This window comes from Rhamphochromis longiceps, linkage group LG14 (assembly GCF_057381845.1).
Source record: "Rhamphochromis longiceps isolate RC_006_pf linkage group LG14, R_longiceps_female_GT1.1, whole genome shotgun sequence".
Taxonomy (NCBI): Eukaryota; Metazoa; Chordata; class Actinopteri; order Cichliformes; family Cichlidae; genus Rhamphochromis; species Rhamphochromis longiceps.
This window is the reverse complement of record NC_140570.1, coordinates 10,568,742-10,596,716: the sequence shown is the minus strand read 5'-3', so window position 1 is coordinate 10,596,716 and position 27,975 is coordinate 10,568,742. Positions and strand designations below refer to the sequence as shown.

Below are 27,975 nucleotides of genomic sequence, written 5' to 3'. Positions count from 1 at the left end.
TATAACTGGAGTGTATAAATGGGGAGAGATAGGAACAGTTAAGGCAATAGAGAAAGAATTTGAAAGTATATACTGGCACGAATTAGAAAAGTGGGGAAGTGATACAATTAAGGATAGGTGGAAAATCACCTTTTTAAAACCACCAAGAAAAAGGTGGTAAGTGATAAGGAGCGAGATAATAGAAACGCGATTGTTTCTTCGGTTTCTGGTCTTTCATTTTGTGGGATTTTCTTGTTGATTAACTTCTCTTTTCTTTCTGTAGAATGTTTATTTAGGTGTAAAGAAATGAAGGTATGACAAGGATTTGGAAAGTAGTATGTTAAGATGTATGAGAAATGTGAATGTAAAGTATGGAAATGTTTTGGAAAGCAAATAAAAAAAGGAAAAAAAAATCTGTTCTTATCAGTTTAATATCTGATACGCCCCCGATTTGGGGGCAACGTATTAAACGCATTTTTAGAACAGGGAGCCGAATAAGGGGCTCGCTCCGTTCGCTCCACGCATCGACCCGGTATTGCAGCACCTCCGGGAACGGTGCCCCCTTTGCTGACTTTGTGCAAAAGCAAGAAAGCCAAACAAAGTAAGGTCTGCCAAACCAAGAGCCAGAAAGCAGCCGCAAGCGGCGAACGTGCAGGGATAGAAGCTCAGAGAAATAAGGAAAAAAACTGGGAAGAGAGCGAGGAACTGAATATATTATTAACACCTGGAGTCCCAGGCTTCTACCGTTCTACCTATAAAACCCGAGAGCAGCCAAATGGCTGGTAGGCTTTTAGCTAAGCTTTAGCTTCAGCCAAGTGGAAGCTAAATTGGCTAGTCATTCATATGTATATTAGGTCGTTACCTGGGAATTCTGGAGGGAGGGGAGTGGGGGTGTGTGATTGAGGGCATGGGGGAGCGGAGCTGCTAAAAGCTGTGCACTTCCTTTTGTGTTTCATCTTGATGCATTCTCAATCATCCAGGGAAATAAATCTCAAAGTCACCAACTTGGAGTGTTTCAGTTTGCCATCTTAGGGAGAAATCAACACACATGGGTGTATGTCCTTTGTTGCTGAGATTTATTGATAAAAACAGTACAAAAAACCAACCAGTTTTGAGAATGTTCACACTCAGTATATTATATCTCAGCTACACGCACAGTTCCAGGAAGCTCCGCAGGCCTCTGAGGTACTGTAGGTGGGCGGAGATTTGAAGCGGCTCCCTCCCTGTGAGCCAAGTGAAAGAGCGCTCCGTCACAGGCGAGAAGTGTCCCGAGAAGGCGGCTCAGCCAGGAACCTGCGGGAGGCCATCGCTTCTCGGCCTTTTGGCTAAGATCAAGTGTAGTATCTGTTCTTATCATTTTTTTTTTTTTTTTTTTTTTTTTTTTTTTTTTTTAAATAATTTAAATTCTCTATGAAAAAAAAAAAAGGAAAAAAAAAAAAAAAAAGGAAAAAACATTTAAATATTTGTTTTCCTGTTGTATTTTAAAAGGGGATGGGAGATAATAAAGAAGTAATCCTTTTAAATGGGGTGGGCTTATGAAAATAAATGGGATGATGATGATGTTGTTATATGTCTGAGTATCAATAAAAATTTTTCCAAAAGAAAAAAAAAAATCTGTTCTTATCATTTCGCACTTGATTCTTGGTCTTAGGCTAGGACTGCGACCCTCTCCTTTGGGTGTCTGGGCGGTGAAACCTTGGTTATTTATTGCAGCGCAAAGGTACGTGGTTTTTTATAGAAATTATTTGTTTGTATTGAAAACGTTTCCTTTTTAATCTTCTGTTGTGTGTTTGTAGCAGGTGTTTTTTCTAAACCTTTGGTGCCTCCGCAATGGCTGGGTATGCCAGTATGCGGAGGCACCACTGTGTGCGCTTCAGTTTAATTGAGAATGTTGGAGAAGTGCCAAAGATGTCCAGGCTGGATTTCTCCAGGAAATTGATTCAACAGGTGTTGGGATTTTCACCAAATGACTTGAATTGCATTTTGACCCTCCCTTTTAACAGGGGTTTTGATGTAAGTTTCAGCTCAAGCGAATTGTTGGAAGAGTTTTGGAGAAGATTCGAAAATTTGAGACCACAATTTGAAATTTTCAATGTGGAGAAACTGACAGACAATACTATGAAAACAGTAATAGTTAAAATGTTTAATGAAACGGTGAATGCCCAAGACATTTGTGTGTGGTTGGGGAGATATTGTACGGTGAAGGGTCAGCCGAGGAAGGTGAGAGATGTGGATGGAATATGGAATTGTGTATGGAAAGTACCAATACAGCAATGGGAAGATCCCCAAGGGTTCCGGGGTTTAAAACATCTCCCGTCCATGATAGTTTTGGGAGATAATAGAGGCTATATCCATTACCAGGGCCAACCAAAGCTCTGCCGGAGGTGTGGGGAGCATGGGCATTTGATAGAGGCATGCGAGGAAATCATCTGTGGGAAATGTAAAGAGAAAGGGCATACGTATGCTGATTGTAAAAATGACCGTAAGTGTAACTTGTGTGGAGGGGAAGGTCACCTCTTTAGGGACTGTCCGCGGTCCTTTGCAAATAAACTTAAAAAAGGAAACCAGATTAATGAGGGAAACCTGATTGCAATGGTAAACGAGGATGTCTTGATTGATGCAGCTGGGACAGATATTTTAAATCAGTTCCCAGCACCTGAAGACGGAGGGGAGGAACAGGAGGAGGAGGGAAAAGGGGAGGAGCATGGAAGACCTGCCCAACCAGAACCCTCAGAGGAGGGGGAGAGAGGGCAGGAGGAGAGTGGAGTTCAGAAAGGAGTAAGTGGTGAAAGTGAAAATGCTCAAGGGCAGCCCCCCCCTGCCCCCCCTGTCCCCCCTGGCCTTCCTGATTCACAGGTGGCAAAGAGGACTGCAGCAGAACTGTCTTCTGGGACAATTGTTTCAGGAAAGAGAGGGAGGCATGAAACACCTTCAGGGAGTTCCTCAGGGGAGGACTCCAGGGTCTTCCCCTCTGACTCACCAAATGAGGTTTCCTTCCTTAACATAGTTCTGCAGTCAACGCCAAAGGAGCGGATGGTAAATGCAGCTCTGCGACAAAGGCCGTCACCTAGAGTACGAAAAGGGAATAGAGTGGCGGTCCCCCCTTCGGAACCCGGAGAGGTGAAGGAAGAGTTACACTCACAAGAAATAAATTGATGGTATGCCCCCCCAAAGTTTGGGTTGAGCCTTTGAAGAGAACAATCTTTCCTTAGTTTCATAATGACTAGCTTGTGTTCTGTATTAATCTTCATGGCTCTGACCTTCTCATCCATAAATGTCAGGAGTGTTAGGTCTAAAGTAAGAGCCCAAAGTGTTCTATCCTTCTTGAATAGTGTAACATCAGATGTTATTTTAATACAGGAATGTGCTATACCTTTCCTAAAAGCATATGGTCAGTGGCAGGATATGTGGCCACAAATGTCCATCTGGAGTGGATCAAATGAAAATAAAAATGATGGAGTAGCCATATTGGTGAAAAACCCTCTGGTGTCGGTGAAGGGAAGTACTGTAGTAAGTAATGGAAGAGCACTTGTTGTTAACCTTATTTATATGGAAAAGGAATTTAAGCTCTTGAACATTTATGGCCCAAATGACAAACACGAAAGATATGATCTTTTAGAGGCTTTGCAACCCCACTTGTTGGGAAAAGCGCCTTTAGTGTTTGGAGGGGATTTTAACTGTATTTTAAACAGGAAAGATAGAAAAAGAGCCACACAAGATGTGAAGATTGATAAGACGTCACTTTTACTACAAGGTTTAGTCAGAGACTTTAAATTGATAGATTGTTTTCCAACGGTTCATCCAATGGAGGAGGGTTTTACTTGGTATAGTGGAAACGGTGACAGGGCCTCTAGAATTGATTATATCTTTGTTAGAGACTTTTCACCAGTAGAGGCCACTTTGATGCCCGTCTTTTTTTCTGACCATCTGATGTTAACTGTTAAAATTTCCCTTGAACTAGATATAACAATGGGGAGGGGAGTGTGGAGGTTAAACTGCTCCCTACTGGAGGATCAGGATCTGCTCAGACAGTATAAGGAGAGGTATACTGAATGGCAGACTCTCCAGGATTTCTATGCAACACGTGTCTCATGGTGGGAAATGGTGAAGTGTAGGACTCGGTCCTTTTTTAAACAAGCAGGAAAGAGAAAGAAGGCCGCAAAAGACAGGTGTATGAGAGGACTACAGAAAAGGTTACAGAGGTACCATCTCTTAAATAGGTGGGGTTTACACTTCTACGAAGAAATTAGAGAGGTTAAAAAAGAAATGCAGAAAATAGCAAATGATAAAAGTATGGGAGTCATACTAAGGAGTAGAGAGAGAGCGAGAGAGGAGGGAGAAAAATGTACGAGATACTTTTTCAAAAAAATTATGAACAAACCTGGCTCTGTCTCTCAGCTAAGAAACAGAGCTGGAGAAAAAGTAGTGAGTACTGAAGGTATAATAAAAGTGATTGAAGAATATTATGAAAACCTGTATGGGGAGAAAAATGTGGAGGAAAGAGTCATTGAGCAAACCCTGGAATATATTGATAAGATTGTTGAGTCTAGTGATATGTTAAGTCAACCTTTTACTACAGCCGAGTTAGGTCAGTGTCTTAAGAGTTTTAAAACTGGAAAATCCCCTGGTTTAGATGGCCTGCCGATTGAGTTTTATCTGACATTTTGGGATATTTTAGCTACTGATTTACTTTCAATTTTTACAGATTTTAGTGAATTAGATAAGCTGCCTGAAAGTTTTAGAATGGGTTTAGTCACACTCGTTCATAAAGGGAAGGATAAAACTCTCTTGGAAAATTGGAGACCGATTACGCTTTTAAACTGTGACTGTAAATTATTCAGCAAGCTTCTAGCAGAAAGGACAAGACCGGTTTTGGACCAGATAATCCACCAAGACCAAGCATGTACTGTAAAGGGCAGGAAGATCACGGATAGTCTGGTGTTGATTAGAGACACGATTTGTTTTGCTCGAAAGAGAAACAAGCGACTGATTGTTTTGAATTTAGACTTTGAAAAAGCCTTCGATAGACTATCTCACCGGTACCTTTTTAAAGTTTTGCAGAAGATGGGTTTCCCAGAAAGGCTTATATCCTGGGTAAAGTTGTTGTACACAGATATAAAGAGCAGATTTGTCATGAATGGGACCCTGACGAATGCAGTTCAGGTGAACTGTGGTTTACGACAGGGATGTCCCCTGTCCGCTCTTTTATATGTTATTTGTATTGAACCCCTGGCACAAATTTTGAGGAAAGATAAGAGTATAAACGGGATGAACATACCTGGGAGTGGGGGGCAGGTGGCAAAGTGTGTACTGTACATGGATGATATTAGCATCCTGTGTACAGACATATCCTCGATGAGAAGGACTTTTGAAGTTACGGACTGGTTCGGAAGGGCTTCGGCCTCTAGACTCAACAGGGGCAAGACTCAGGTACAATTCTACGGGCCATGGGAGACTATAGAATTGACTGGACTTGGAATAAATGTGACACAAACCGACCAAAAAATTTTAGGGGTTAGATTTGATAAGGATGGTGGAGGAAAGGCAAATTGGCCGGGAATGATAGGAAAAGTGAATCAACGATTAGGCCTATGGAGACTGAGAAAGCTGACTCTTGGAGGGAAGGTTTTAGTAATTAAGGCAGTGATTTTACCCTTGCTTCTTTTAGTCAGCGCAGTCTTTTTGCCACCAAAGGACGTATTGTTAAAACTAGAACGAGCCATCTTTTACTTTCTATGGGACTCCAAATGGGAGAGACTTAAAAGAGGGATAATGAAGAAATTAAAGGAAGATGGTGGCAAAGGAGTCCCAGATCTGTATTTATTCATGGGAAGCCTCTATACAAGTAGCCATATGAGACAGGCTACGAGTCCTAATAGTAATCCTCTGACACAGGCATGGGTTAGATTTTGGTTAGGTAGCTACCTAAGACAAAAGAAAATCCTGCCAGTAGATCTTAGAGTCCCCGTCTCCTTTGATGTTCCTGAAGCCTATGTAGAGCTGAAATCCTTTTTAACCTCCTTTAAATTGGAAGATCAGAGTTTGGACATTTTAACAAAACATCATTCTCTCATTTCAGTTGTGCAGCAGAGGGGAGAGGTGGTCCCAGTCAGAGGCCTCCCTATTGGAGAGGCCATAGAAGTGTGGCGTCTGACAAACCATCCCGTCCTTTCTAACAGGCTCCAGGATGTGTCCTGGATGGTGGCTCATGAGATTCTCCCAGTCAGGGCTGTCATGCACTCCAGAGGAATGTCGACAACAGAAATGTGTCCCCGACCGGGTTGTGGCGCGCCTGAGACGGTGAGGCACCTACTCTGGGAGTGCAGTGCTGCTATAGACCTGTGGGACATGGCCGGCTCCTTAAATTTCCCGTACTTACCAGCAAGGGAGGTCCTGACAGCAAACCTAATCCTCTATGGGGTGAGCCAAGGAGTGAAAACGCAAAGAAAAGGCTTTGAAAAGCAGTGGCTCGCCCTTGCTGCTATAAAAGACGCCATTTGGACCTCCAGAAACTTGTTGGTGAGCAAGCACACGCAGATCCCCCCCGTGGCTGCTCTCCGAATGGCAACAGCAACAGTAAAAGAGATCTGTGCCAGAAATACTAAGTTGAGAGAGCAGCCGCAAAGAAGAATCGCCTCTGTGCCCATTCGGATGGAGGAGCCGGGTTCGCACATAGAAAGGTCTAAGCAGCAACAGCCTGGTTCTCCGGGAGAGGTCGGTGTGGAAGGAGCAAGTTGGGGAGAGTCCCCTCTGAGCACCGGAAGCTTGTGAAGGGATGGGATGGTTTTTTTTAAATAATTTAAATTCTCTATGAAGAAAAAAAAAAAAAAAAAAGGAAAAAACATTTAAATATTTGTTTTCCTGTTGTATTTTAAAAGGGGATGGGAGATAATAAAGAAGTAATCCTTTTAAATGGGGTGGGCTTATGAAAATAAATGAGATGATGATGATGTTGTTATATGTCTGAGTATCAATAAAAAATTTTCCAAAAGAAAAAAAAATCTGTTCTTATCAGTTTAATATCTGATACGCCCCCGATTTGGGGGCAACGTATTAAACGCATTTTTAGAACAGGGAGCCGAATAAGGGGCTCGCTCCGTTCGCTCCACGCATTGACCCGGTATTGCAGCGCCTCCGGGAACGGTGCCCCCTTTGCTGACTTTGTGCAAAAGCAAGAAAGCCAAACAAAGTAAGGTCGGCCAAACCAAGAGCCAGAAAGCAGCCGCAAGCGGCGAAAGTGCAGGGATAGAAGCTCAGAGAAATAAGGAAAAAAACTGGGAAGATAGCGAGGAACTGAATATATTATTAAAGGAACAGGAGGTTTTGTTTCAGGAGAGGGCGAAAACAAGAATGTTTAAATTTATGCAGGAGGAGTATATGCAACAGGAGAAGTGCTCGGCCTATTTTTTTGCTCAAATGAAAAAGAAAGAGGAAAAAGGGGCAATTATGGAACTGGAAAGGGAAGGGAAATCGGTTACTGGACGGGATAATATTTTGAAGATGGTAGAGGAGTACTACAGTTCATTGTTTGGTGTGGAAGAAGTAGATAGAGGGGCTCAAGAAATGGTTTTAGGTTTTCTGAAAGAGAGGTTACCAGAGGACGCAAGGAAGCTTTTGGAAAGGAGCATAACAAACCACGAACTATACGAGGCGATAAAGACAATGAAGAATAACAAGGTACCTGGGATAGATGGACTCACAAAGGAGTTTTACATCACCTTTTGGGATCTCATCGGAGACCACTTGTTGGAGGTATTTGAAGAAATGTGTGAAACGGGTAGAATGCCAAAGAGTATGAGGACGGGTGTGATAAGTTTTCTACATAAGAAAGGCTCACCTGCTGTGCTTTCAAATTATAGGCCTCTTTCAATGGTCTGCGTGGACTACAAAATTTTGAGTCGAACTCTAGCAAGACGCCTGGCCCGAGTCTTGCCTGCTATTATTAATGCAGACCAGACATGCGGGGTAAAGGGCAGGCAGATTGGTTGGAACTTACAATTACATAGAGATGTGCTTACACTTGATCAGGAAAAAGCTTTTGATAGGGTCAATCATGATTTCTTATGGAGGGTGATGAGAAATTTTGATATAGGAGGTAAATTTTTGAATTGGATAAGTATGATGTATACTGACATAATCTGCAAGATAAAGATAAATGGACATGTAACCAACTTTAAGGTATAAAGGTGAATTACAGCGCAATAATTACTTGGGCTCGTAATAAGACCCTGGCCAGAATCAGAAGACACCAAATTCGTATGGAGCCGAAGTATTGAGCAGCAATAATGACCTGGACACAATGTTAACTTTTGAGTAGCCACTCTTGTATTGTTACAAAGTATAACTGGTATTTGTCCAATTTGTACAGATAAAGTATAAAATAAAATAAATAGTGTGCACACTCAACAAAATAAAAGTACTCGTTGGGGCCCTTTAAGAATTTAGAGTTAAGCTGGCGATAGCCAACTTCAAAGGTCCTTGTGAGTGTAACTGGAATGTATGAGTGTGTGGTGTGTATCTTCTTTGGGGTAGATCGTCCTCAAAGTGGTTGGCTCGCCATCTATCACAACCAGAATATCGTCCTGGTCCTTGGACTTTTCCGTCCTCTCCAAAAAACCTGACCGTTGCTCTGTTTCACAAAAGCCCAACACACACTGGCGTTGGAATTGCAGCAGCTCTCCGGATGAAAGGTGAGTGGTTAGCCGACGTTGCCTCTCTCCTTCATCCAGCCACTCGACTCCGGACTTCCAGCAGGTAAGTAGGCTGGTTTTCCTTCCTCTCAATCCTGAGTTTTCCTCTCTTTTGTCCGTGGATTTCTCGGTTTGAGTAGCAGATGCCTCCACTCCTCTTGCTGAGATAAGAAAAACCCGAGACACCATGCACCTCCACCTCACTTCCTGGCTGACAGGGTCAATGCGGCCTGGGTAGGCTCTGATTGGTTGCTGAGCTAGGTGCCCTCACGTGGGGTGAACTGAGAGGTGCATTCAATGGTCATAGGAAATACGACGCTTGTTGATGTGGACAGTTAATATAAAGAGAATAAGTATGATATTTTTCATCTGGGCTACACCCTCCCTCCTGAACTCATGCACGTCCCTGTGCATGGTAGACAGTTAAATGATGATTATTTGACGGGTCAAGGAAGAGGGCGAAGCAGGCTCTTCACCATCACTGATGACATCGGCCCAAGCTGAAAACAGTCCTTGCAAGAATGATTTTGCTGCAGTGATCAGAGGATTGCCTAGCTCCGTATAGTCAAGCCGTCGTGGCGGACGACGGTTTCTCTCAGATCTCCTTACAGAATCATTTGTATCCATGTTTTCCCTTGTATCCACTGGGACTATCTCCTCCACTCTCTCCTCAGAATTCGCACCTCTGGTGCCAGCCTCCTGAAATGGAAGTTGCCTTTCTTGGACGTCTGGGTCATCAACAGGTGAGTCAGTTTCAGTTAAGGTTATTTCATCCACTTGTTCGGTCGGTGTGACTCCATTGGTAGATAAGTACTCAGTATCATCTGTAGTACTGTTAGGCATATCAGGTATGTTGCCAAAATCAGATTGGCTGTCAAAAACAGGTGGGTTGTCAATATCAGGAACATTTACAGGACTCTCACTCACTGTGTGGACAGGGGAACTCAACCAAACAGGAATGAGCAAATCATCTTCTTCGTCTGAGGAGTTCTCTTCCTCTAGCGCTGGATTTGCACGGGTTCTTGGCCTGCGTGACACTGGCTTCTGTACATGCTCACTGCTTTCCTCCACAGGTAGGTAGCCACATGGTAGCAACAGATCCCGGTGTAGTGTTCTTAGGGGACCATCTTTGTTTTCAGGCTTAACTGTATATACTGGGAGGTTGCCTGCCCTTCTCACCACTACATGCACAGTGTGTTCCCACTTGTCTGAAATCTTATGTTTGCCCCGGATACGGACATTCCTGACCAATACCCGATCTCCAGCTTCCAAGTCTGATGCAGTTACATGTCTGTCAAACCTCATTTTGTTCTTGTGAGCCATCTTTGCAGCCTTGTCCATAGCTAACTTGTAGCTTTCTTTGAGACGTGACTTGAGTTTTTGCACATATTCAGAGTGAGATGAGTGTTGTTCCTCTTGCACTGGCAGGTTGAATGCAAGGTCAACTGGCAACCGAGGTTGGCGTCCGAACATCAGTTCGTACGGGGAGAAACCAGTCACTTCATTCCTGGTGCAGTTATAAGCGTGGACCAGGGGTCTTACATGGTCACGCCAACAGGACTTATCTTGATCACGGAGAGTTCCCAACATATCAAGCAAGGTACGATTAAATCGTTCCACAGGATTGCCCCTAGGATGGTATGGGGTTGTCCTCACCTTGTGGATACCAGCCACCTGACAGAGCTCCTTGATTGTGCGGGACTCGAAATCTGGACCCTGGTCACTATGCAATTTTTCTGGGATGCCATAGTGTACCATAAAGTTCTCCCACAGACACCTTGCCACTGTGCGGGCCTTTTGATTAGGTGTTGGGATAGCAACTGCAAATTTAGTGAAGTGGTCCGTGATCACCAATATATCTTTGGTTCCACTCCTGTCAGCTTCCAGGGACAAGAAGTCCATGCACAAGAGTTCAAGAGGTCGTGTCGTATTAATGTTGACCAAGGGGGCCGCTCTTTCAGGCCGTGCCTTCCTCCGCACGCACCTGCCACACGTCTTCACTTTCCTTTCCACGTCCAAAGCCATCCTTGGCCAATAAAATCTTGACCTTACAAGGTCCAGTGTACGGTCGACTCCCATGTGACCCATATGGTCATGCAGGCTGGTGAGAACTGTGTTGCGAAGCTCAGCTGGAAGTACAAGCTGGTAGGTTTTCTGGGACCTCTCTTGGCGTCGCCGGTACAAGACATTGTTGCGGAGCTCAAGACGGTTAAGCTCTCGGAGGAGCAGTGGAAGCTCAGGGAACTATGTGCGCACGGTTGGAGGTGGTGTGTCCCCATATTCGATCTGAGAAATAACATGCTTTATACACTGATCGGCTCTTTGCTCGTCTGCCAGCTCTGCCTCAGTTAGATGGGGAATGGTTGGCAGACCTCCAAACTGTTCCTCTTGCCCATAGCTATCAGGTACAGCACTAGGAGACACAGCAAGCACCTCCACCAAGGCAACACAATCTGCATCTGCCTCTCTTTCATTGTCAGGACTGACGCTGTAGGTGAACTGCCTCTCACAGATTGCTTTCACCACAGACTGATTTACAGCATTGATGTTGTCTGGATCACAAAGGTGATCTTGAGTGAACTGTTGTATGCGTTCAATCTCTTTTTGTGATTTCAGGTCGTCCGCTAGCCCTCCGTGTGGTCTGCGTGATAATCCATCCGCATCTCCATTCTGCTTCCCTGGACGATAGAGGAGTTTGAAAGAGAATGTGGACAGTGCTGCTAGCCACCTATAGCTAGTTGCGTCAAGTTTTGCTGAAGTCAGAATGTAAGTCAGCGGATTACTATCCGTTACAACAGTGAAGTGGTTGCCGTAGAGATAGTCGCTGAACTTTTCTGTAACTGACCACTTGAGCGCCAGAAACTCCAACTTGTGCGCTGGATAGCGATTTTCGCTCCGTGACAGCCCTCTACTTGCATAGCCTATGACTCTAAGTTGTCCCTCTTGCTCCTGATACAATACAGCACCAAGCCCGGTGGTACTGGCGTCGGTGTGCAGTATATAGGGTTTCTGGGGGTCAGCGAAGGCAAGTACAGGGGCAGTGGTGAGACTTTGGATGACTGACTCGAAGGCTTCCTGGCAAGCTGGCGTCCAGCGACCTCCGAAAGGGTCTTTTGGGTCATGGTACTGATGTGCACTTTGTCTTGCGTTTACTTTTGATTTCTTGTGGCTAGGTGGGTACCCCGAAGTTAAGTTGTGGAGAGGTTTCACAATGCTGGAATACCCCTTAACGAACCTTCTATAATACCCAGCAAAACCAAGGAACGACTTTAACTCTCGCAGGGTCTGTGGGACAGGCCATGTTTTAAGGGCCGAAATCTTCTCAGGGTCAGTCCGAACTCCATTTCTGGAGACCACATGTCCCAGATAACGGACTGAAGTCTGGAAGAAGACACATTTCTCTGGTGACAGCTTTAACCCAAACTCTTTTAGACGAGTGAGCACTTTCATGAGTCTTTCTTCGTGTTCCTCAAGGGTTCGGGAGAATACTATCACGTCATCAAGAAAGACCAATGCATCCTTCAAATGCATATCCCCCATGCACCGCTCCATTAACCGCTGGAACGTGCTGGGGGCGTTCGTTACACCCTGAGGCATTCTGTTGAACTCCCAGAAGCCGAGAGGGCACACAAAGGCCGTCTTCGGTTTGTCTGCTTCTTCGACCTCGATCTGGTAGTACCCTGATTTTAGATCAAGAACAGAGAACCACTGTGAACCATTGAGGGCTGAGAATGTGTCCTCTAGCTTCGGAAGGCTGTACGCATCTTTTATAGTCTGAAGGTTTAGACGCCTATAATCGATGCACAACCGGACTTGGCCGTTCTTTTTCCGGACTACCACTATGGGTGACGCAAATGGGGACTCTGACTCTCTAATAACTCCTGCATCAAGGAGTTCCTGAATGTGCTTCCGGACAGCCTCAATGTCCCGTGGGTGGATTGGCCGGGCACGTAGTTTGAAAGGCGTGCCATCCGAAAGTTTTATATGATGTCGCACCTGGTCCGTCCGGCCAAAATCCAGGTCGTGCTGTGCAAACACCTCAGGCATGCCGCTGAGCTGCTGAGTGATGCGCTGTTTCCATTCCAATGGAACTGGGGAGTCACCAAAATTGAAGGTTATGGTGGGCTCTTGGAAAGACGGAGTCTCTGGAGTTCTCTGGGATAGTTCTGACTGTTTGGTCTTGTTGTGTTCCTTTAATAGGATGGTCTGATAAGCACTAACCTCTGCAATAGTACACTTGGCAGGGATGACAATGTCGTGGTCAGACTCGTTGCTTATAACAACTGGCAACTTGTGGGGCCGCCGCTGGGGAAAGTCCACCAGACCGGCTTTAAGTAGCAGGCCACCGGGCAAGGGGGACGATGATGGGTACTCAATTACAACTGATTTTTCATCCTGAAGGCCCTCGCCAAGGGCGACTCCCTCCACCACTACAGTTGAACCAGCTGGAATGACTTGAGGCATCTTGCCAAGTAGCTTCACTACCCCCTGATGGGTGTCACTTGTCTGCTTCCGTCTCAACTCAATGATCTTGAAGACTACTTTGTAGCCATGTGGGAGGGGTTGACGATTGGCTAAGTCAGTCTCTGAGTAGATGTCGAACAGTACATCTAGGGTGTTTGTGCCTATGAGCATGAGGGATTGTGAAGTGTCAGGGACGATTAAAGCAAGTGTGTTTACATCTACTGGAACACCTATAAAGTCCTTTGGAAAAGTTATGGTCATTTCTATATAGCCAAAGTAAGGCACTAGCTGGCCATTAGCACCTTCCACTTCTAAGAGGTCATGTAGTGGCTTGATCTTTTGCTCTGAAAGGTGCTGCTGGTAAAATGACTCAGGAACAGTGGTAACTTGGGAGCCTGAGTCAAGAAGACAGTTGACTTCTTCACCTCTCACAGTCACTTGAGCTGTACTTCTGGTACCAATCAACTGTTTAGGGAGTTGGAAAGATTGGTTCTGCTCTGAATGGTTTAAGCCAGAACATGTTTGTGCTTTGACAGTCTTTGCTGGGGTACTTACTTTGTTAACCTCAGCTGTGATTTTGTCACCATTGTTTACGTCTGAGGGACGTTGTTGACTCTCCTCAGCTCCTGTTTGTCCCACAACAGGAACTGTTAGATGTTTAAAGGTGAATCTGTACAATCTCGCGCTTCCCACTGGCGTTGTTTCTCCTCCAACTGCTTCTTTTTTTCTGCTACTAGGTTGGGGTTAGCGGGGTCAACACAGCATGGAGCGATATGTCCATCTTCACCGCAGTTGAAACAATACCAGGGCTTGGGTCTGCCCCTTTGCCTCTTTGAAGTCTGTCTTTGCATACGTCCATCTACACCATGTGGCTTTGACATCTTACTCTGCGGCTTCCCTGCAGGGTCCTTGCTGTTTGCAAACTTTGTTTTTTTCTGTGACATGAATGTAGTTAGTTGACTTTGCAGACTCGCCACCTGCTTTCGCAGATCCTCAATAGCAGCAATGCTACTCCCATGTTTCTCCTCTGGTTCACAAACATGTGCACCCTGGAACTGTAACTGAGTTCTCTGCTTTGTGGTGCCAATGTGTTTTCTCATACGGTTAGTTTTTGCTTGCTGTCGATCTTCCTCAGAGCGAATCATTAACAACAGGTCTGAGAATTGGGGTGGGCTGCTCTTCTTTTGCTCAAGTTGCAGGGCGCTGAGTAGGTCGTTGTCCCAACATCCCCTGCAGAACTGTTTAAGTAGATGTTTGTCCACTTCTTCACATGCGACTCCCCCCCTCTTCGTGGCTCTGTTTAATGCTAGCTGTAGCCGGTGAAGGTAAGTGGATGACTTCTCACCTGGATCTTGAAGGGTGTTCAGGAATTGAGCGAAAAGTTCCTCGCCATCTTCTACAGTGCCAAAGGCTGAATCTAGAAGCTGCAAATAAGTCACAGGTGGTGACTCAGGCCGCAAACTCTTAACTATATCAGCTGCTGGTGGGAGCAGGCTCTCATGGATCTTTCTGGATATTTGCAGGGGGGACATGCTGGGATCATTTTGGAGCAGTTCAATTTGTGTGCGCCATGTGTCATAATCAGTTTCATTGTTAGGTCTGGGAACCTTACCGGAGAAGGAACGGAGTCTCACCTGGGACTGGATGTGTGGGACAAGATCTTGCCGTCGTACGATATGCTCTACCACAACCTTCTGAATGTCAGGTGGGTTCAAGTCACTTACTGAGAGGGACACTGCTCTCCTTCCATTAGTGAGGGGAACATCATCAGTGGCACCAGTATCACTTGGTGTAACATCTGAATGTGAGGTGTGACACTGTCGCTCTTTAGAAGCGGGCGGAGATACAACAGTGGTCTCGACATACGTGGGAGAAGGTTCTTCAGTGGTAGGTCGCATGGCTTCAACATCCTCCCCAATCTGACACATCATCTCCTTCAGCACCTCACCGTAGTCTTTGCCACTCAGCTTGGCTAGTTCCTTGAGTTCCGCCAAGTAGGTTTTTGTAACATTACTCCCAACCGTGGTAGTGTACATGCTACTGAGTGTTTTAATTTCATAGACAACGCTGGGATCAGCTTGTGCTGTGTATGTGTATGGTAAACGAGGTTCTAAACCTTCTAAGGCTGAACTGCCAGAGTATTCTACGATCAGGTTTTGGTAGAAGTTGGACAGTGAATCATCAACAAAAAGGACTCTTGTGATTTTACCATACTGTTTCAGAAAGTCAATGACCTGTTCATCTTTCTCAGATACCTGTGTTATCCCAGCGACAACAACCGCATTAGGTATTTTGACACCAGACTTTTGTATGAAATCCATGCTGGTCATTGCCTCAATATTGATGCTCAAATCAATTGGCTCCTGGCTGGCTCGCCACTTCTGTAACCAACTTTAAGGTATAAAGGTGAATTACAGCGCAATAATTACTTGGGCTCGTAATAAGACCCTGGCCAGAATCAGAAGACACCAAATTCGTATGGAGCCGAAGTATTGAGCAGCAATAATGACCTGGACACAATGTTAACTTTTGAGTAGCCACTCTTGTATTGTTACAAAGTATAACTGGTATTTGTCCAATTTGTACAGATAAAGTATAAAATAAAATAAATAGTGTGCACACTCAACAAAATAAAAGTACTCGTTGGGGCCCTTTAAGAATTTAGAGTTAAGCTGGCGATAGCCAACTTCAAAGGTCCTTGTGAGTGTAACTGGAATGTATGAGTGTGTGGTGTGTATCTTCTTTGGGGTAGATCGTCCTCAAAGTGGTTGGCTCGCCATCTATCACAACCAGAATATCGTCCTGGTCCTTGGACTTTTCCGTCCTCTCCAAAAAACCTGACCGTTGCTCTGTTTCACAAAAGCCCAACACACACTGGCGTTGGAATTGCAGCAGCTCTCCGGATGAAAGGTGAGTGGTTAGCCGACGTTGCCTCTCTCCTTCATCCAGCCACTCGACTCCGGACTTCCAGCAGGTAAGTAGGCTGGTTTTCCTTCCTCTCAATCCTGAGTTTTCCTCTCTTTTGTCCGTGGATTTCTCGGTTTGAGTAGCAGATGCCTCCACTCCTCTTGCTGAGATAAGAAAAACCCGGGACACCATGCACCTCCACCTCACTTCCTGGCTGACAGGGTCAATGCGGCCTGGGTAGGCTCTGATTGGTTGCTGAGCTAGGTGCCCTCACGTGGGGTGAACTGAGAGGTGCATTCAATGGTCATAGGAAATACGACGCTTGTTGATGTGGACAGTTAATATAAAGAGAATAAGTATGATATTTTTCATCTGGGCTACAGACACTTAACAGAGGAAGTACAACAAACGAGAGGGCTACGGCAGGGTTGCCCCCTGTCCGCCCTACTCTATGTTATATATGTAGAACCTTTAGCATGTGCAATAAGAGGAAACGAGAAAATTAGAGGAGTGCCCTTGCCAGGGGGGAGGTGTTGAAGATCTCCCAGTACGCTGACGACACAGTTCTTTACTTGGAAGATGATGGAAGTGTGAGGGAGATGATACGAACAATACAGACCTTTGAGAGCGCTGCGGGGTCAAAGGTCAATGAGGAGAAATCAAAATATAAATTTTTGGGACGATGGGCAGGTAGGAGACAGACGCTTTGCGGGCTTTCTTTGTGTGAAGGGTCCATGCAGGTCCTGGGCATTGATTTTGGAAATCCAGCAAATTACAACTGGGATTTGAAGATAGCGAAGATCTTAAAGAAATTGGGGATGTGGTCAAAAAGAAAGCTCACTATAACTGGCAAAGTTTTGGCCGTAAAAGCTGACATCTTACCTGCCCTACTCCATTTGGCATATGTCTTTCCAATGCCACAGACTCATAGGAAGGTGCTAACACGGGGAATTTTTAAATTAATATGGGGGGGGGGGGGGTATGAATATGTAAAAGAACAACTATGTATCAGACAATATCAAAAGGTGGGAGGGATGTCCCATACATCCCTTTGAAATTGGATGTGATGTATTACAGTAACATATGTGATCCTCTCCAGTCACCCCTTTCCTGTCAAAGTGGAACTCTGGAGCAGAGCAGGCGGGGCCTGAGATCTGCCCCTTCAGCCAAGCAAACAGGGCCTACCGTGACGCCGGAAGCCGGGACGAGGAGTCACTGCGGCTTCCTGCGAGGCCAAAGAAACACACACTCTGGCTTCTCTTCAAAACGTACAAGTCTTTCGCCTTTTACTAAAGACTTCCGTGGAGAGTGAGGCTAAGGAGTTGCACCTATTTTTGGCAGGGTCTGCCGTCTGGCTGGCCCCTCTCCTCGTTGTTCAATAGAAGAAAGCGCGTGTAGCAGATTTCAAATGGTTGACTGCGTTGTGACGACAGACACAGACTGGCTGGAAACTGGATTTATTTCTAAAAGACAAAGTGCAGCAGCAAAATCAGTGTCACACAGCAACAGCAGGCCTCTCCTCATCCCAGTGTGGAGTCCATGCAGCTCTGCTTACAATATATAAAAGAAAATACAATCTATCAAAACAACGATTCTCCCAACAGCCACTTTAAAGTCAAATGTTATAGTGGGGTAAAACAGAGACAAATATGAAGCCACTAATAATAACTTGTAATATTTAAATCCCCACTAAGATGGATCAATTACACAATACATATTCAAACAACTTTAACTTTTCTCAACATGGCTGAAAATACTATGCAGTGTGCAGCCTCAGGTGATGAACTCATTATACACATAAAACATAACCTATACATTTACACATACCTAGAAGACAAAGTGCAGCAGCAAAATCAGTGTCACACAGCAACAGCAGGCCTCTCCTCATCCCTGTTTAGCACAAGTAAGGACCACATAAACGGATGGTGTAACAGATAAAACGCAGTTCCAATTACTATTTTTCTCGTTCAAAGCAATCAAAAACACTTTGGGAGCTTTTAGCCATGAGAACTAATAGTTAGCAAAGAAAAATACACCAAATTTAAATGTATAATTTAGTACAGGGAGAGGAGCTACAGAAAGTGTGCCTCACCAGTGTGGAGTCCATGCAGCTCTGGCTGGGAAACCCCACACACGCAACATGTTTACAAGTGGCGTCACACTGATTAATGCCCCACTTCAACAGTGACACGTGGAACCTTAGTTTTACATAAATTAAATTTACACAATAAAAAATAAATAAACTATATACAATACAGTTTTGAGAATGTTCACACTCAGTATATTATATCTCAGCTACACGCACAGTTCCAGGAAGCTCCGCAGGCCTCTGAGGTACTGTAGGTGGGCGGAGATTTGAAGCGGCTCCCTCCCTGTGAGCCAAGTGAAAGAGCGCACCGTCACAAGCGAGAAGTGTCCCGAGAAGGCGGCTCAGCCAGGAACCTGCGGGAGGCCATCGCTTCTCGGCCTTTTGGCTAAGTATCTGTTCTTATCAGTTTAATATCTGATACGCCCCCGATTTGGGGGCAACGTATTAAACGCATTTTTAGAACAGGGAGCCGAATAAGGGGCTCGCTCCGTTCGCTCCACGCATCGACCCGGTATTGCAGCGCCTCCGGGAACGGTGCCCCCTTTGCTGACTTTGTGCAAAAGCAAGAAAGCCAAACAAAGTAAGGTCGGCCAAACCAAGAGCCAGAAAGCAGCCGCAAGCGGCGAAAGTGCAGGGATAGAAGCTCAGAGAAATAAGGAAAAAAACTGGGAAGATAGCGAGGAACTGAATATATTATTAAAGGAACAGGAGGTTTTGTTTCAGGAGAGGGCGAAAACAAGAATGTTTAAATTTATGCAGGAGGAGTATATGCAACAGGAGAAGTGCTCGGCCTATTTTTTTGCTCAAATGAAAAAGAAAGAGGAAAAAGGGGCAATTATGGAACTGGAAAGGGAAGGGAAATCGGTTACTGGACGGGATAATATTTTGAAGATGGTAGAGGAGTACTACAGTTCATTGTTTGGTGTGGAAGAAGTAGATAGAGGGGCTCAAGAAATGGTTTTAGGTTTTCTGAAAGAGAGGTTACCAGAGGACGCAAGGAAGCTTTTGGAAAGGAGCATAACAAACCACGAACTATACGAGGCGATAAAGACAATGAAGAATAACAAGGTACCTGGGATAGATGGACTCACAAAGGAGTTTTACATCACCTTTTGGGATCTCATCGGAGACCACTTGTTGGAGGTATTTGAAGAAATGTGTGAAACGGGTAGAATGCCAAAGAGTATGAGGACGGGTGTGATAAGTTTTCTACATAAGAAAGGCTCACCTGCTGTGCTTTCAAATTATAGGCCTCTTTCAATGGTCTGCGTGGACTACAAAATTTTGAGTCGAACTCTAGCAAGACGCCTGGCCCGAGTCTTGCCTGCTATTATTAATGCAGACCAGACATGCGGGGTAAAGGGCAGGCAGATTGGTTGGAACTTACAATTACATAGAGATGTGCTTACATACATCGAAGAGAGGAACTTGACAACAATATGCGTAACACTTGATCAGGAAAAAGCTTTTGATAGGGTCAATCATGATTTCTTATGGAGGGTGATGAGAAATTTTGATATAGGAGGTAAATTTTTGAATTGGATAAGTATGATGTATACTGACATAATCTGCAAGATAAAGATAAATGGACACTTAACAGAGGAAGTACAACAAACGAGAGGGCTACGGCAGGGTTGCCCCCTGTCCGCCCTACTCTATGTTATATATGTAGAACCTTTAGCATGTGCAATAAGAGGAAACGAGAAAATTAGAGGAGTGCCCTTGCCAGGGGGGAGGTGTTGAAGATCTCCCAGTACGCTGACGACACAGTTCTTTACTTGGAAGATGATGGAAGTGTGAGGGAGATGATACGAACAATACAGACCTTTGAGAGCGCTGCGGGGTCAAAGGTCAATGAGGAGAAATCAAAATATAAATTTTTGGGACGATGGGCAGGTAGGAGACAGACGCTTTGCGGGCTTTCTTTGTGTGAAGGGTCCATGCAGGTCCTGGGCATTGATTTTGGAAATCCAGCAAATTACAACTGGGATTTGAAGATAGCGAAGATCTTAAAGAAATTGGGGATGTGGTCAAAAAGAAAGCTCACTATAACTGGCAAAGTTTTGGCCGTAAAAGCTGACATCTTACCTGCCCTACTCCATTTGGCATATGTCTTTCCAATGCCACAGACTCATAGGAAGGTGCTAACACGGGGAATTTTTAAATTAATATGGGGGGGGGGGTATGAATATGTAAAAGAACAACTATGTATCAGACAATATCAAAAGGTGGGAGGGATGTCCCATACATCCCTTTGAAATTGGATGTGATGTATTACAGTAACATATGTGATCCTCTCCAGTCACCCCTTTCCTGTCAAAGTGGAACTCTGGAGCAGAGCAGGCGGGGCCTGAGATCTGCCCCTTCAGCCAAGCAAACAGGGCCTACCGTGACGCCGGAAGCCGGGACGAGGAGTCACTGCGGCTTCCTGCGAGGCCAAAGAAACACACACTCTGGCTTCTCTTCAAAACGTACAAGTCTTTCGCCTTTTACTAAAGACTTCCGTGGAGAGTGAGGCTAAGGAGTTGCACCTATTTTTGGCAGGGTCTGCCGTCTGGCTGGCCCCTCTCCTCGTTGTTCAAAAGAAGAAATAGAAGAAAGCGCGTCTAGCAGATTTCAAATGGTTGACTGCGTTGTGACGACAGACACAGACTGGCTGGAAACTGGATTTATTTCTAAAAGACAAAGTGCAGCAGCAAAATCAGTGTCACACAGCAACAGCAGGCCTCTCCTCATCCCAGTGTGGAGTCCATGCAGCTCTGCTTACAATATATAAAAGAAAATACAATCTATCAAAACAACGATTCTCCCAACAGCCACTTTAAAGTCAAATGTTATAGTGGGGTAAAACAGAGACAAATATGAAGCCACTAATAATAACTTGTAATATTTAAATCCCCACTAAGATGGATCAATTACACAATACATATTCAAACAACTTTAACTTTTCTCAACATGGCTGAAAATACTATGCAGTGTGCAGCCTCAGGTGATGAACTCATTATACACATAAAACATAACCTATACATTTACACATACCTAGAAGACAAAGTGCAGCAGCAAAATCAGTGTCACACAGCAACAGCAGGCCTCTCCTCATCCCTGTTTAGCACAAGTAAGGACCACATAAACGGATGGTGTAACAGATAAAACGCAGTTCCAATTACTATTTTTCTCGTTCAAAGCAATCAAAAACACTTTGGGAGCTTTTAGCCATGAGAACTAATAGTTAGCAAAGAAAAATACACCAAATTTAAATGTATAATTTAGTACAGGGAGAGGAGCTACAGAAAGTGTGCCTCACCAGTGTGGAGTCCATGCAGCTCTGGCTGGGAAACCCCACACACGCAACATGTTTACAAGTGGCGTCACACTGATTAATGCCCCACTTCAACAGTGACACGTGGAACCTTAGTTTTACATAAATTAAATTTACACAATAAAAAATAAATAAACTATATACAATACAGTTTTGAGAATGTTCACACTCAGTATATTATATCTCAGCTACACGCACAGTTCCAGGAAGCTCCGCAGGCCTCTGAGGTACTGTAGGTGGGCGGAGATTTGAAGCGGCTCCCTCCCTGTGAGCCAAGTGAAAGAGCGCACCGTCACAAGCGAGAAGTGTCCCGAGAAGGCGGCTCAGCCAGGAACCTGCGGGAGGCCATCGCTTCTCGGCCTTTTGGCTAAGTATCTGTTCTTATCAGTTTAATATCTGATACGCCCCCGATTTGGGGGCAACGTATTAAACGCATTTTTAGAACAGGGAGCCGAATAAGGGGCTCGCTCCGTTCGCTCCACGCATCGACCCGGTATTGCAGCGCCTCCGGGAACGGTGCCCCCTTTGCTGACTTTGTGCAAAAGCAAGAAAGCCAAACAAAGTAAGGTCGGCCAAACCAAGAGCCAGAAAGCAGCCGCAAGCGGCGAAAGTGCAGGGATAGAAGCTCAGAGAAATAAGGAAAAAAACTGGGAAGATAGCGAGGAACTGAATATATTATTAAAGGAACAGGAGGTTTTGTTTCAGGAGAGGGCGAAAACAAGAATGTTTAAATTTATGCAGGAGGAGTATATGCAACAGGAGAAGTGCTCGGCCTATTTTTTTGCTCAAATGAAAAAGAAAGAGGAAAAAGGGGCAATTATGGAACTGGAAAGGGAAGGGAAATCGGTTACTGGACGGGATAATATTTTGAAGATGGTAGAGGAGTACTACAGTTCATTGTTTGGTGTGGAAGAAGTAGATAGAGGGGCTCAAGAAATGGTTTTAGGTTTTCTGAAAGAGAGGTTACCAGAGGACGCAAGGAAGCTTTTGGAAAGGAGCATAACAAACCACGAACTATACGAGGCGATAAAGACAATGAAGAATAACAAGGTACCTGGGATAGATGGACTCACAAAGGAGTTTTACATCACCTTTTGGGATCTCATCGGAGACCACTTGTTGGAGGTATTTGAAGAAATGTGTGAAACGGGTAGAATGCCAAAGAGTATGAGGACGGGTGTGATAAGTTTTCTACATAAGAAAGGCTCACCTGCTGTGCTTTCAAATTATAGGCCTCTTTCAATGGTCTGCGTGGACTACAAAATTTTGAGTCGAACTCTAGCAAGACGCCTGGCCCGAGTCTTGCCTGCTATTATTAATGCAGACCAGACATGCGGGGTAAAGGGCAGGCAGATTGGTTGGAACTTACAATTACATAGAGATGTGCTTACATACATCGAAGAGAGGAACTTGACAACAATATGCGTAACACTTGATCAGGAAAAAGCTTTTGATAGGGTCAATCATGATTTCTTATGGAGGGTGATGAGAAATTTTGATATAGGAGGTAAATTTTTGAATTGGATAAGTATGATGTATACTGACATAATCTGCAAGATAAAGATAAATGGACACTTAACAGAGGAAGTACAACAAACGAGAGGGCTACGGCAGGGTTGCCCCCTGTCCGCCCTACTCTATGTTATATATGTAGAACCTTTAGCATGTGCAATAAGAGGAAACGAGAAAATTAGAGGAGTGCCCTTGCCAGGGGGGAGGTGTTGAAGATCTCCCAGTACGCTGACGACACAGTTCTTTACTTGGAAGATGATGGAAGTGTGAGGGAGATGATACGAACAATACAGACCTTTGAGAGCGCTGCGGGGTCAAAGGTCAATGAGGAGAAATCAAAATATAAATTTTTGGGACGATGGGCAGGTAGGAGACAGACGCTTTGCGGGCTTTCTTTGTGTGAAGGGTCCATGCAGGTCCTGGGCATTGATTTTGGAAATCCAGCAAATTACAACTGGGATTTGAAGATAGCGAAGATCTTAAAGAAATTGGGGATGTGGTCAAAAAGAAAGCTCACTATAACTGGCAAAGTTTTGGCCGTAAAAGCTGACATCTTACCTGCCCTACTCCATTTGGCATATGTCTTTCCAATGCCACAGACTCATAGGAAGGTGCTAACACGGGGAATTTTTAAATTAATATGGGGGGGGGTATGAATATGTAAAAGAACAACTATGTATCAGACAATATCAAAAGGTGGGAGGGATGTCCCATACATCCCTTTGAAATTGGATGTGATGTATTACAGTAACATATGTGATCCTCTCCAGTCACCCCTTTCCTGTCAAAGTGGAACTCTGGAGCAGAGCAGGCGGGGCCTGAGATCTGCCCCTTCAGCCAAGCAAACAGGGCCTACCGTGACGCCGGAAGCCGGGACGAGGAGTCACTGCGGCTTCCTGCGAGGCCAAAGAAACACACACTCTGGCTTCTCTTCAAAACGTACAAGTCTTTCGCCTTTTACTAAAGACTTCCGTGGAGAGTGAGGCTAAGGAGTTGCACCTATTTTTGGCAGGGTCTGCCGTCTGGCTGGCCCCTCTCCTCGTTGTTCAAAAGAAGAAATAGAAGAAAGCGCGTCTAGCAGATTTCAAATGGTTGACTGCGTTGTGACGACAGACACAGACTGGCTGGAAACTGGATTTATTTCTAAAAGACAAAGTGCAGCAGCAAAATCAGTGTCACACAGCAACAGCAGGCCTCTCCTCATCCCAGTGTGGAGTCCATGCAGCTCTGCTTACAATATATAAAAGAAAATACAATCTATCAAAACAACGATTCTCCCAACAGCCACTTTAAAGTCAAATGTTATAGTGGGGTAAAACAGAGACAAATATGAAGCCACTAATAATAACTTGTAATATTTAAATCCCCACTAAGATGGATCAATTACACAATACATATTCAAACAACTTTAACTTTTCTCAACATGGCTGAAAATACTATGCAGTGTGCAGCCTCAGGTGATGAACTCATTATACACATAAAACATAACCTATACATTTACACATACCTAGAAGACAAAGTGCAGCAGCAAAATCAGTGTCACACAGCAACAGCAGGCCTCTCCTCATCCCTGTTTAGCACAAGTAAGGACCACATAAACGGATGGTGTAACAGATAAAACGCAGTTCCAATTACTATTTTTCTCGTTCAAAGCAATCAAAAACACTTTGGGAGCTTTTAGCCATGAGAACTAATAGTTAGCAAAGAAAAATACACCAAATTTAAATGTATAATTTAGTACAGGGAGAGGAGCTACAGAAAGTGTGCCTCACCAGTGTGGAGTCCATGCAGCTCTGGCTGGGAAACCCCACACACGCAACATGTTTACAAGTGGCGTCACACTGATTAATGCCCCACTTCAACAGTGACACGTGGAACCTTAGTTTTACATAAATTAAATTTACACAATAAAAAATAAATAAACTATATACAATACAGTTTTGAGAATGTTCACACTCAGTATATTATATCTCAGCTACACGCACAGTTCCAGGAAGCTCCGCAGGCCTCTGAGGTACTGTAGGTGGGCGGAGATTTGAAGCGGCTCCCTCCCTGTGAGCCAAGTGAAAGAGCGCACCGTCACAAGCGAGAAGTGTCCCGAGAAGGCGGCTCAGCCAGGAACCTGCGGGAGGCCATCGCTTCTCGGCCTTTTGGCTAAGTATCTGTTCTTATCAGTTTAATATCTGATACGCCCCCGATTTGGGGGCAACGTATTAAACGCATTTTTAGAACAGGGAGCCGAATAAGGGGCTCGCTCCGTTCGCTCCACGCATCGACCCGGTATTGCAGCGCCTCCGGGAACGGTGCCCCCTTTGCTGACTTTGTGCAAAAGCAAGAAAGCCAAACAAAGTAAGGTCGGCCAAACCAAGAGCCAGAAAGCAGCCGCAAGCGGCGAAAGTGCAGGGATAGAAGCTCAGAGAAATAAGGAAAAAAACTGGGAAGATAGCGAGGAACTGAATATATTATTAAAGGAACAGGAGGTTTTGTTTCAGGAGAGGGCGAAAACAAGAATGTTTAAATTTATGCAGGAGGAGTATATGCAACAGGAGAAGTGCTCGGCCTATTTTTTTGCTCAAATGAAAAAGAAAGAGGAAAAAGGGGCAATTATGGAACTGGAAAGGGAAGGGAAATCGGTTACTGGACGGGATAATATTTTGAAGATGGTAGAGGAGTACTACAGTTCATTGTTTGGTGTGGAAGAAGTAGATAGAGGGGCTCAAGAAATGGTTTTAGGTTTTCTGAAAGAGAGGTTACCAGAGGACGCAAGGAAGCTTTTGGAAAGGAGCATAACAAACCACGAACTATACGAGGCGATAAAGACAATGAAGAATAACAAGGTACCTGGGATAGATGGACTCACAAAGGAGTTTTACATCACCTTTTGGGATCTCATCGGAGACCACTTGTTGGAGGTATTTGAAGAAATGTGTGAAACGGGTAGAATGCCAAAGAGTATGAGGACGGGTGTGATAAGTTTTCTACATAAGAAAGGCTCACCTGCTGTGCTTTCAAATTATAGGCCTCTTTCAATGGTCTGCGTGGACTACAAAATTTTGAGTCGAACTCTAGCAAGACGCCTGGCCCGAGTCTTGCCTGCTATTATTAATGCAGACCAGACATGCGGGGTAAAGGGCAGGCAGATTGGTTGGAACTTACAATTACATAGAGATGTGCTTACACTTGATCAGGAAAAAGCTTTTGATAGGGTCAATCATGATTTCTTATGGAGGGTGATGAGAAATTTTGATATAGGAGGTAAATTTTTGAATTGGATAAGTATGATGTATACTGACATAATCTGCAAGATAAAGATAAATGGACACTTAACAGAGGAAGTACAACAAACGAGAGGGCTACGGCAGGGTTGCCCCCTGTCCGCCCTACTCTATGTTATATATGTAGAACCTTTAGCATGTGCAATAAGAGGAAACGAGAAAATTAGAGGAGTGCCCTTGCCAGGGGGGAGGTGTTGAAGATCTCCCAGTACGCTGACGACACAGTTCTTTACTTGGAAGATGATGGAAGTGTGAGGGAGATGATACGAACAATACAGACCTTTGAGAGCGCTGCGGGGTCAAAGGTCAATGAGGAGAAATCAAAATATAAATTTTTGGGACGATGGGCAGGTAGGAGACAGACGCTTTGCGGGCTTTCTTTGTGTGAAGGGTCCATGCAGGTCCTGGGCATTGATTTTGGAAATCCAGCAAATTACAACTGGGATTTGAAGATAGCGAAGATCTTAAAGAAATTGGGGATGTGGTCAAAAAGAAAGCTCACTATAACTGGCAAAGTTTTGGCCGTAAAAGCTGACATCTTACCTGCCCTACTCCATTTGGCATATGTCTTTCCAATGCCACAGACTCATAGGAAGGTGCTAACACGGGGAATTTTTAAATTAATATGGGGGGGGGGGGGGGGGTATGAATATGTAAAAGAACAACTATGTATCAGACAATATCAAAAGGTGGGAGGGATGTCCCATACATCCCTTTGAAATTGGATGTGATGTATTACAGTAACATATGTGATCCTCTCCAGTCACCCCTTTCCTGTCAAAGTGGAACTCTGGAGCAGAGCAGGCGGGGCCTGAGATCTGCCCCTTCAGCCAAGCAAACAGGGCCTACCGTGACGCCGGAAGCCGGGACGAGGAGTCACTGCGGCTTCCTGCGAGGCCAAAGAAACACACACTCTGGCTTCTCTTCAAAACGTACAAGTCTTTCGCCTTTTACTAAAGACTTCCGTGGAGAGTGAGGCTAAGGAGTTGCACCTATTTTTGGCAGGGTCTGCCGTCTGGCTGGCCCCTCTCCTCGTTGTTCAAAAGAAGAAATAGAAGAAAGCGCGTCTAGCAGATTTCAAATGGTTGACTGCGTTGTGACGACAGACACAGACTGGCTGGAAACTGGATTTATTTCTAAAAGACAAAGTGCAGCAGCAAAATCAGTGTCACACAGCAACAGCAGGCCTCTCCTCATCCCAGTGTGGAGTCCATGCAGCTCTGCTTACAATATATAAAAGAAAATACAATCTATCAAAACAACGATTCTCCCAACAGCCACTTTAAAGTCAAATGTTATAGTGGGGTAAAACAGAGACAAATATGAAGCCACTAATAATAACTTGTAATATTTAAATCCCCACTAAGATGGATCAATTACACAATACATATTCAAACAACTTTAACTTTTCTCAACATGGCTGAAAATACTATGCAGTGTGCAGCCTCAGGTGATGAACTCATTATACACATAAAACATAACCTATACATTTACACATACCTAGAAGACAAAGTGCAGCAGCAAAATCAGTGTCACACAGCAACAGCAGGCCTCTCCTCATCCCTGTTTAGCACAAGTAAGGACCACATAAACGGATGGTGTAACAGATAAAACGCAGTTCCAATTACTATTTTTCTCGTTCAAAGCAATCAAAAACACTTTGGGAGCTTTTAGCCATGAGAACTAATAGTTAGCAAAGAAAAATACACCAAATTTAAATGTATAATTATACATTTAAAT

At 44.5% G+C, this 27,975-nt stretch overlaps 1 protein-coding gene, 5 non-coding genes and 5 pseudogenes across 18 annotated transcripts; 10 read left to right on the top strand and 1 right to left on the bottom strand.

Moving 5' to 3' along the window:
* The first annotated feature begins 356 nt into the window (after positions 1-356).
* Positions 357-545, top strand: LOC146653666 (U2 spliceosomal RNA). The gene has a single exon (XR_014907447.1). It is a non-coding gene; the product is annotated as a U2 spliceosomal RNA (small nuclear RNA).
* A 739-nt stretch (positions 546-1,284) lies between these two features.
* Positions 1,285-1,354, top strand: LOC146653665 (U2 spliceosomal RNA; annotated as a pseudogene).
* A 5,601-nt stretch (positions 1,355-6,955) lies between these two features.
* Positions 6,956-7,133, top strand: LOC146653664 (U2 spliceosomal RNA; annotated as a pseudogene).
* A 9,345-nt stretch (positions 7,134-16,478) lies between these two features.
* On the bottom strand, positions 16,479-27,934 carry LOC146653656 (uncharacterized). 13 transcript variants are annotated; one of them, XM_085380348.1, is made up of 11 exons: positions 27,736-27,934; positions 27,374-27,455; positions 24,733-24,755; positions 24,468-24,530; positions 24,106-24,187; positions 21,434-21,456; positions 21,169-21,231; positions 20,807-20,888; positions 18,133-18,155; positions 17,868-17,930; positions 16,479-17,587 (listed from the first exon to the last, which is right to left on the bottom strand). In XM_085380348.1, exons 1-11 carry the CDS (start codon positions 27,794-27,796, stop codon positions 17,445-17,447), a joined length of 708 nt encoding a protein of 235 aa, XP_085236474.1. In that variant the 5' UTR covers positions 27,797-27,934; the 3' UTR covers positions 16,479-17,444. The 13 variants fall into 13 exon arrangements, 1 of the variants encoding a protein (XP_085236474.1); XR_014907233.1 differs by lacking the exons at positions 18,133-18,155; positions 20,807-20,888 and adding an exon at positions 20,661-20,804 and having other exon boundaries at positions 16,479-17,930; XR_014907241.1 differs by lacking the exons at positions 18,133-18,155; positions 21,434-21,456; positions 24,733-24,755 and having other exon boundaries at positions 16,479-17,930; positions 20,661-21,231; positions 23,960-24,187; positions 27,228-27,934.
* Positions 17,286-17,398, top strand: LOC146653663 (U5 spliceosomal RNA). Its single transcript, XR_014907428.1, has one exon. It is a non-coding gene; the product is annotated as a U5 spliceosomal RNA (small nuclear RNA).
* LOC146653662 (U2 spliceosomal RNA) lies at positions 18,495-18,674 on the top strand (annotated as a pseudogene).
* On the top strand, positions 20,578-20,690 carry LOC146653661 (U5 spliceosomal RNA). The gene has a single exon (XR_014907427.1). It is a non-coding gene; the product is annotated as a U5 spliceosomal RNA (small nuclear RNA).
* On the top strand, positions 21,796-21,975 carry LOC146653660 (U2 spliceosomal RNA; annotated as a pseudogene).
* Positions 23,877-23,989, top strand: LOC146653659 (U5 spliceosomal RNA). Its single transcript, XR_014907425.1, has one exon. It is a non-coding gene; the product is annotated as a U5 spliceosomal RNA (small nuclear RNA).
* On the top strand, positions 25,095-25,274 carry LOC146653658 (U2 spliceosomal RNA; annotated as a pseudogene).
* On the top strand, positions 27,145-27,257 carry LOC146653657 (U5 spliceosomal RNA). Its single transcript, XR_014907424.1, has one exon. It is a non-coding gene; the product is annotated as a U5 spliceosomal RNA (small nuclear RNA).
* Positions 27,935-27,975: the final 41 nt, after the last annotated feature.